General features: G+C 43.1%; 1 protein-coding gene across 1 annotated transcript; it reads left to right on the top strand.

Annotated features, from left to right (window-relative positions):
• The first annotated feature begins 280 nt into the window (after positions 1 to 280).
• On the top strand, positions 281 to 1599 carry LOC124982830 (uncharacterized protein C12orf71 homolog). Its single transcript, XM_047549737.1, has 2 exons — positions 281 to 922; positions 1348 to 1599. Exons 1-2 carry the CDS (start codon positions 281 to 283, stop codon positions 1597 to 1599), a joined length of 894 nt encoding a protein of 297 aa, XP_047405693.1.
• Positions 1600 to 8663: the final 7064 nt, after the last annotated feature.

Here is an 8663-nt window from a genome sequence, read left to right as displayed (position 1 = left end):
GATCTTCCAACTGCAAAATGACAAAGCATAAGAGGTAACAGGTGGAGATGCTCAGTACAGAGGGTCATTACACACTACAATAGAAAAGAGAAAGTCTGCCTCTTCTGCCCTTGACTGGAGAGTGCCAACATAAGATGCGAATCTGACAGAGTAGAACAGTAATGAATGGAAAAAGGAATGGGAACAGTTGCTAAAGTGCATGCCTCTCTACCAAAACCTTATTTCAAGGTTTTCTTTCTTTTCAGATTCCAGATTGAGTCAAAACTGGGATTTCTGTACCATGGAAGATACATCCTACAGCAGCAACTTCACCGAAAAAGAAGGCTGCATTTCCAAAGCCAAAACAAATCCGAACTTCTTTGGAGGCTATCCCACCTGTGAGGACAGTACCTCCTCTGAAGATTCGACTTCTGAGGATTCTTTCTGCTCCTTGCTCTCTCCTGTGCAAGAACCATGGGTGACGGAAAGTGGAAGGATGCCCATGGGGAGACGAGAACAAACTCATGACAACTCACAGCAGCTCTGCGAACTACCCATCGTCCGGGTCCTGGACGTTTATCTGGGCTCCCCCTATGAAGACTCACCAGCTACAGTGGATCTCCATGGAGACAACCAGGCAGTGGACAAGCACCCACAAGGGAGGAGAAACCAGAGTGTCTGGGAACTGGAAGGTCTAATGAGATACCTTAATGCCTATCGAGAGAATCTGAAAGATGATGAAGACGACGACACTGTGTGCTCTGATTCTTCTCTGGATGAGGATCTCCAGTCATCCACCAGTGCCTCTGTCTACATGGATCAGGAGAGTAGTCAAGAACAAGAGGATGAGTGGGTCTTTTCCAAATGGAGACCATCACAAAATGAAGACATCATCCCATTTCCAGATATTTCACCCAGGCGAATGCAAGATGAACTTCTTGAGGTGAGCAGGGAGCTGCTCGATTTCTGAGCAAGGGGTAGGCCCAGTCAGGGTGCCAGGCTAGACAGCATCAAGTCAGTCATTCTACCTGATGTGAAGCAGAGATGGACCCCAGTACACCGAAACATGAGCAAGGAGAGAAGGATGGCAGCAAGGGAAGGAGCTGGGAAACAGAAAAATGCCAAGGAACACTCACAGACACAAGAGGGGGAGGAACACAGAGAAGGACTGATGATGATATTATTTTTTAAATATACTGTGTGTCATTGTGTGTGTGTGTGTGTCTAATAATGAATGAGTACTTAAAGTATACATTCACAGTTGGGCTATTTTGGTAAGAAAAAAATTAGATTTCCAAAAATGAACACATGTTGACTTGGTTGCTGCTGACATTACACGTTTCCAACTCATCCTCTTTCTCTTGCCAGGTCATAAGCCAGGAGACGAGCACTGAAGATACCTTCTCAGTCTCATCAGGGCAGTCAACCGAGGGGGACACGTCTTCCCACTCAAAAACCATATCCTGTCTGAATCTCAGGTCCATGGTGCGCTGGTTCAGGAAGAGGGTGGTCTCCTCCCGACGAAGGAGAAAGCGCCCTGACACAGCCGACAAGGACCCCAGTCTGCTGGATCCAAAGAAACCTTCTTTCCTTAGAGGCCAGAGAATCCAACCTCAGTAACCCTCGAGTTAGGAAACCCTACATAGTCACTATGTTAATGTTTTTGACAACCCCTATTCAATAGTCCCCATGGTTTTGTTTATTCAGAATAAAAAGTGTTATTGTTGTTCATGTCTTCCTCCTCTTCTATCATACAATGTGGGCCCAGGTTCAATTTATATATGTTGTCTAGAAGAGTGATATGCATTCCCAGATTATCTCAGGTCGTTGCATGATTCCTAAAACAAAGGCACTCTTTCTCTCTCCCAACAACCCCTCTTACTGCATTTTCCCCCATTTCATGCGCTTTAGCCTCTTTTTCATTAACCCATCTCCGCACTTTCAGAAGGCAGCAGGATACCTGTCAGATTCCCACATGGCAGGATGGTTTGGAGGAACATCTGGGTCTTGCACAAGTGTCAGGGGACAGGGAGGCCCTGGGGAATTCATCCTAATTGATAGTGTTTTGAATACTCAGAAAGCAGTCTGGTTCTGGTCTGTGGTTCTGACATGTCGTGGCACAATGGTTGGCTCTGTTAAGTTGGCTGGCATGAGTAGTGCACGGAGGAGGAAGGGGAGGGCGGGGATTGCCATTTAACCACCCTAAGCCTGTCTTTCTTCATTCCTAAGATGAGGGAGATGGGACCATCAACTTCACAGGGGTTTTGGAAGAATAAATGACATGAAGAAGAACTCCATATGTTCCTGAGGATCTCTCCAATATATATACAAATATATATGTATTTTTTTTAATGATCAATGAACTTTATTTATTCATATGTGATTCTGAGAATCGAACCCAGTGTCTCACACATGCTAGGCAAGCACTCTACCACTGAGCCACTGCCCCAGCCTGCCACTCCATTACTCCTGATTCACGGAGAATTGCAGAGAGATTTCAATTAGCTCCCATTGAGTTGTTTTTCTCCCTAAAGGCATTTTAACGAGGGTTAGGTTCTATGCAGCAGAACTTGATTTAACCAACTAATCTCTCAACCCACTGCACGGTTCTCAAATTCCTTTGCAAGTATCATTAAAATTGTACCTACAGGTCCCTACAGGAGGAAGTCTCAACTCCTTCTTCTTGCTGAATCTCCCTGTTCTCACCAATTCAAGTCCTCCTCCTAACAAACCACAGGTTCCCTCAAAGGTCCTTCTCCTCCAGCTCCTCTACCACCCCATGTGGTAATAGCAGAGGCTCTTCATGACCTTCCATGACACTACTTCAAAGTCTTTTCCTCAGCACATCACCCTTTCTTAGAGCAGGTGGTGCTCTCTTGCTCACCAAACAGGCGCTCACTTTCCTAAGGACAGGAACCCTCTTAGACACACTCATGACAAGACTAAGGAATGCATCATGGCATGGCTTCCTCTCTCCTCTAGGCAGGGCCTCTTCATCGTCCACACTGTGTGTCATCATATTAAGGGAGTAATACCTTATGGTATGAATAAGAGGCCTCTCCCCAAACCACCTATTAACACAACAATGTTCAGAGGAGAAAGCAGTAGATTATGAGGGCTCTAATATAATCCGTCCATCCTAGTTAGAGGGCAGTGAATGCAGATAACTGTGTGCATGTGAGACAGAGCTGAAGGTGGAGGATTACAGGGTGCTGTGACATGGAAAGTGGGTCCTTCCAGCTGCTCCTTCCTCTCTTTGCTTCCGAAACCCACCATTGCTTGAGAAGCTCTCGTCTGCTGGGTCCTTCCATGGGCTGTACTGCCTCGTTTTGGGGACACAGGATGCATTCAGCCATCAACAAATTTAGACCTCAAAAACCCTGAGCCAGAAATAAACTTGTCCCCCTCTAATATATTCTCCAGGCATTTTGGTCATGGTATGCAAAAGGTGACTAGAACCATAATTGGTGACAGGATGTAGGGTCATTGCCATGACTGATTTTAGCATGTGTTTAAGGAGCCTGTGAATGAGGTTTGCAGGAGCACTTTTCAAAAGGTTAGAGATGCAAGTTGCAAAAGATTGAGAAGACTATAAAGAAGATTCCTTAATGGGTGATTTTAGGGAAGCTCAGAAGGCCAGAATGGCAACAGGAAAAGGCACCATGTTCCTGAGGTTTCAAAAAAAATATGAGGACTTAGTTGGGAATTGTGTTAGAGGCCACCTGTGCTGTACTCTGGCAAAAAGCACAGGAATAAACAGTGAGAGGTGGAATTCAATAGAATGACCTAGTCTGACAAGGATTTCAAGACAGCACTACATTCAATCGGTGGCATGGACAGGGCAGGTATTTGCTTGCCTGCTTTGCCATGAGAATCCAGGTCACAAAGCAGTCCTAAAAGCATTGAAAAAATGGCATTTGGCCAAAAACCTAAGGCATTGCTGACAAACTCTCAGTTTCAGCTAGGCAAGCAAGGAGGGGGACTCGCCTTCCCACTCAGAAAGCATAGCCTGTCTCAACATCAAGTCCATCGTCCACTGGCTCAGGAAGCTGGTTGTCTCCTACCTATCAGGGAGAAAGCGCCCTGACACAGCCTAAAAGGACACCAGTCTGCTGGAACCACAGAAATGACATTTCCTTAGAGAAAGAGAATCCAACCTCGTAATCCCTCCAGTTAGGAAACACTATATACCCCGCACTTTAAATTTTTTGACAACCTCTACTCAATAGTCCCCAAGGTTTAAGGTTTTGTTTTTTCCCAATAAAAACAGTTGTTGCTGGTGGTGGTGGTGGTGGTGGTCATTATGTTCCTGAGCATGGCTGCAACCCTGATTCACAGAGTATCCCAGAGGGAGGTTTGGAGTCAACTCTCACTGACCTGTTTTTTCCCACTGAAGCCATTTCACCAAAGCTTAGTTGTCTTTCAGCACACCTTGAATTAACCAAGTCCACTCTCAAACCCACTGCAAGGTTCTCTCAGAGAGAGATACTTTGCAAGTAGCATTAAGAGGGCCCCTACAAGTCAGCCTCCTGGAGGAAGCCTGGTCTCACCCTTCTTGCTGACACTCCCTATGTTGCCAATTCACCTCCCGTGGCCACTGTCATCTTCCTTGCTCACCACAGGTTCCCTCAAAAGTTGTTCTCCTCCAGCATCTACTACCCCCTTTTTTCCCTTTTGTTGTTCTCTTGAAGACCTTTTGTGTGTTTCATCTCAAAGGCCCTCCTTTTTCAATTTCAGCTTTCCAATTTCCCTCCTTCCTCCATTTCTTCTATACTTCCACTACACTGAACATTTAGTAATGCTTGATTTCTCACTAGCTTACCATAAGGAAAAAATCTGTCTTTATTTTTGGGCCCCTGAAGCTTCTCATTTCAGAAATAAAGTCATGTCAACATATGTATATAAATGATTTTGTGTGAGAATGAAAGTAGTCTGTAGGAGTCATAGAAAGAATTATTCATCATGGAACACTGATTTTCAATATTTTCATACATGAGTTTCCTTGAGACATATATACTATTAACAGAGGTGGAGGATTTTAAGCTCCTAGATACAAAAGTATAGCTATCATGGCTGGCTCAACACATGTGAGAGACATGTCAATAATATGGCTCAGGAAAGTCAACATAGAGGCGAGATAACAGATGAAAGTATAGGTCCCTCTGACCAATACAGTATATGCTAAACATCACACATGATACCTTCACAGCCAGAATTCCCCCTTCTTCTCTCTGAGAACTCCATCCCATATCACTAGCTCACTGGAATACCCTTTTCCACCATTTTTTTTCCTTGACTTCACCAACACCTGGATTCCCATCACCATACCTGTCCCTAAGGTTCAAATGTTACCTCGATTTGGTGTTGTATGAAGTACTATCAGACTTGGCCAGAAGGATGTTAAACCTGAATGTTAGAAATAAAATAGGAAAGAATACATACTTTATATGTTTAGCAATTATTTAAAATGTTGGCCCTTAATTCTGACTTAAGTAATAATGAAGGACTAGCTCCATCATGCAATAAGCTGGCCACAAACACAGATCTTGAGGAATTCAACCAAATCTAAATGAAGTTCATATCTGCAGTGCCCAGAAGATGGGGTAGCTTTATAATTCAATTGACTGAATGGGACAATCTGCACATAGGAAAATTTTTAAAAGACTTCAATATGGTTAATTGTGATAGAAGGGCAATAATTATTTTTAACCTATACTCTGGGATAGTTAACTATTGAGTAATCAAAAGCTCCAATGACCAGAAAACCAGATTAACCACAGTATGTTTTTCTCCCATGAATAACAGAGGGTTATCTTTTAGCATGATATTTGCTACAAATGATTTTACATTGATAAAGTGGTACACACAAAGGGTTGTGAGTATTGTATGAACAATCCCACTCCCATATAAGCTGAAAATGAGACTATCCTGCTCAGCTCTCTAAAATTTTCAAAATGGTCCACCATCCCTACAGACTGAGAGGATAAGATCCAGGTTGCTTAGCAGAGGTGGGAGGCCTTCATGTCCTCACTGACACCAACATTCTTCACTGCATGTGGTTTCCCCAAACAGTAGGCTATTTCCCATCTGCTCACCCTGTGCACTCTTTTCACATCCCTACCTCTTTTTCACCTCAGTAATTTCCACTCCCCCAGAATTTCTCAGAAACCATCAGAAACCATCTGTCTTTGGAGGATTTTCCTGGTACAAAGGTCACAATCAAAGAATGGTTACATGAAGTTCCCTACTTTGTCCTCCCATGAAGTTACTTTTTAAGTTCTTTTGTTGAATATACCACCCTGTCCTATAATAGGTGTTTGCTTTCCATTTCACCAATCTTCTAAGGACAGGAATCATCTTAGACATACACATGACCAGAGGGAAGTAATACACCACAGCATATGCCCTTCTCTATGCAATGGGGATACTATCCAGGTCTCAATGATATGTGTGCATAACACTTGGGAAGGAAAGATGTTAAGATTTGAATATAAATTGTCTCCCAAAGAAGACATCATCCTAAACAGAATGGGCTATGTAAAAAAGTAGGGAGGAGGAAACAGTCAAGGATTAGTTTCCATATCTCCTCCCCCCAATTCTGTTAATGCAAGAATATTTAGAGATTAAAAGAGTAGATTATGAGAGCTGTAATCTAATCGGTCCATCCTAGTTTGAATGGACTGACAATGCTAACTGAAGGCAGGTGGGATGAAGCTAGAGGAGGTGGGTCCCTGGGAGTGTACACTGGATGGGTTCTTTCTCCTGTGACCCCTTCTTCTCTCTGCTTCCTCTACTGGGCCCTTCCCCCACGATGTGCAAGACCACACCCACCAGAGGCTCCAAGGAAATTCTTTGATAAAAGATCATGGTGGTGCCCTGCTTGCACTGGGGAGCCTAGGAAGTTACTTCACCATGCTGAGTCACACAGGCATTCAGAAGCCACTGCAGTTGTGATTCCAGGTGACCCAGTTATTGCATGACCTGGCAGCAGATCTTGATGTCATCCGTGTGGTAATGGTTCTGTAGGAATGAAGGATGCTTGAGTTAAGTAATTATGGAGGCTTCCACCAATATTTCAAAGGAAGGCTTGAGAGGTCAGGAAAAGTTTAGCAGAATCAGTCCCTGTGGGTTGCTGCTGAGAGGATGATATGTGGCTGACTAGGTTGTAAGTGTAGACAGGTAGGGCATGGCTAGAGAAAGTGGTTCACTGGGGATGTGACCTATACATCTTCCCTATGGCTCCTTCCCCAAGCCTATTTTCTTCCTGACCCTGCCATTAGTTAAGTAGCTTCCCTTACTGGGTCCTTCTCCCATGATGTGCTGCCTCATCTTGGGCCCAGAGCAAAGGCTGACTGTGAACTGAGAACTCTGAAACCATGAGCCCCAAATAAATTTCACCTCTTCTAAGTTATTCTTGTCAGGATTTTGGGCACAGCAATGAAAAGCTGACTAAAATGATTCATACCTATGTTGGATTGCTTTATTCGAACTTGATTAATCTGTAAACTGTTTCCCAGAATTCATTGTCTTTCTGCATAGTTCCAGGTTGGCCAAAAGAACAACCTGTGAAGATTTTAGAGGTAGAAATGGAGCCTTGAATGCTAGCTCTCAAGGATACTTTTGTGGACATAATTGTGACACAGAGGTGCCTGACAGGCACAGATGCTGGGCTCCTCTTTTCCTTGTAAAGCTCTTCTGGAACCCAGCCTGGCTGAACAACAGTGACTCCAGGTCCCTATCAGATATGTCTAGTCAGAAGTAAACCTCTCCAAGAGAACCCTTCTGGGAACCCATTTCAGTGACTGGACAACATACTTGGCTTCTCAGATTTTCCCACAAGCTCAATTGTTCACATGTATCAGCACTTTACAATGGCTGGCTAAAGGTAATTATCTAATTCTTCTACTGCCTTTTCTAGACTTCACTTTCAGTCTCTCTCCCAGGTTTGATCCTATATTTACCCCTAAACACTTGTAGCAGTTTTGTTTTACTAACAATCCTGACACTCTACCTCTAATTCCTCCAAATTCTTGAAAGTATTGTAACCTCCTCTCAAAATATCCATTCACATCAGGTAATTTATCATTTCAGCTTTTTCTTTCTTTAGAGAATCCCTTTTGGATCCCTTCATATTGATTCTTTGTGAACTTGTTGCTCTGAAGTTCTGATGCACTTGGTATTTGGAATTACCCTTCAGCATTATCCTGGGAATTCCCTTCATGTCTCACCAACAATCAGTCTGTTTCCTAGATTCTATATAATACTCTTAATTTGGTCTCTTGTTTTGGTGAAACAGCACCTAGAGTATCTTCCTAAGAAAGATGTTTGGGGATAAAAGTACTCTTATGGCTATACTGATTCTTCATGTTTGGAATCGGACTTAAAATTTTCCATCTCCTTGCCTTTTTGTTCTATTTTTCTGACACATCTTCAAATTTATCTTCCAAATTTCTATTGTTTGTTTTGCTTTTCTGCACTTAATTTCCAAGAGTTCTTGTTTTTTAGGTGTTTTGTTTCGCAGAGTGTGTGCTTTCTTCTATAGTTTTTTTGTTTGTTTGTTTGTTCCTATCATGTTAGTAGCAAAACTCAAAGAAGCTGAGTGCATGCTCTCAGTGTATGAACAGAGTACATATGCAGTAGGGTTTCCTCCATGGTTACTATAAATGGACAGCCTTTTATAGCTT

Source organism: Sciurus carolinensis, chromosome 4 (genome assembly GCF_902686445.1).
Source record: "Sciurus carolinensis chromosome 4, mSciCar1.2, whole genome shotgun sequence".
In the NCBI taxonomy this organism is placed as follows: Eukaryota; Metazoa; Chordata; class Mammalia; order Rodentia; family Sciuridae; genus Sciurus; species Sciurus carolinensis.
Note: the sequence above shows the minus strand (reverse complement) of the source record. Positions and strands in the feature narration are given on the sequence as shown.

Bases quoted from the DNA above. Each gene is read 5' to 3' on its own strand.
- LOC124982830 (XM_047549737.1), top strand. From the start codon at position 281: ATGGAAGATACATCCTACAGCAGCAACTTCACCGAAAAAGAAGGCTGC. The intron at 923-1,347 runs GTGAGCAGGGAG...TTCTCTTGCCAG, and splicing joins TGCAAGATGAACTTCTTGAG to GTCATAAGCCAGGAGACGAG.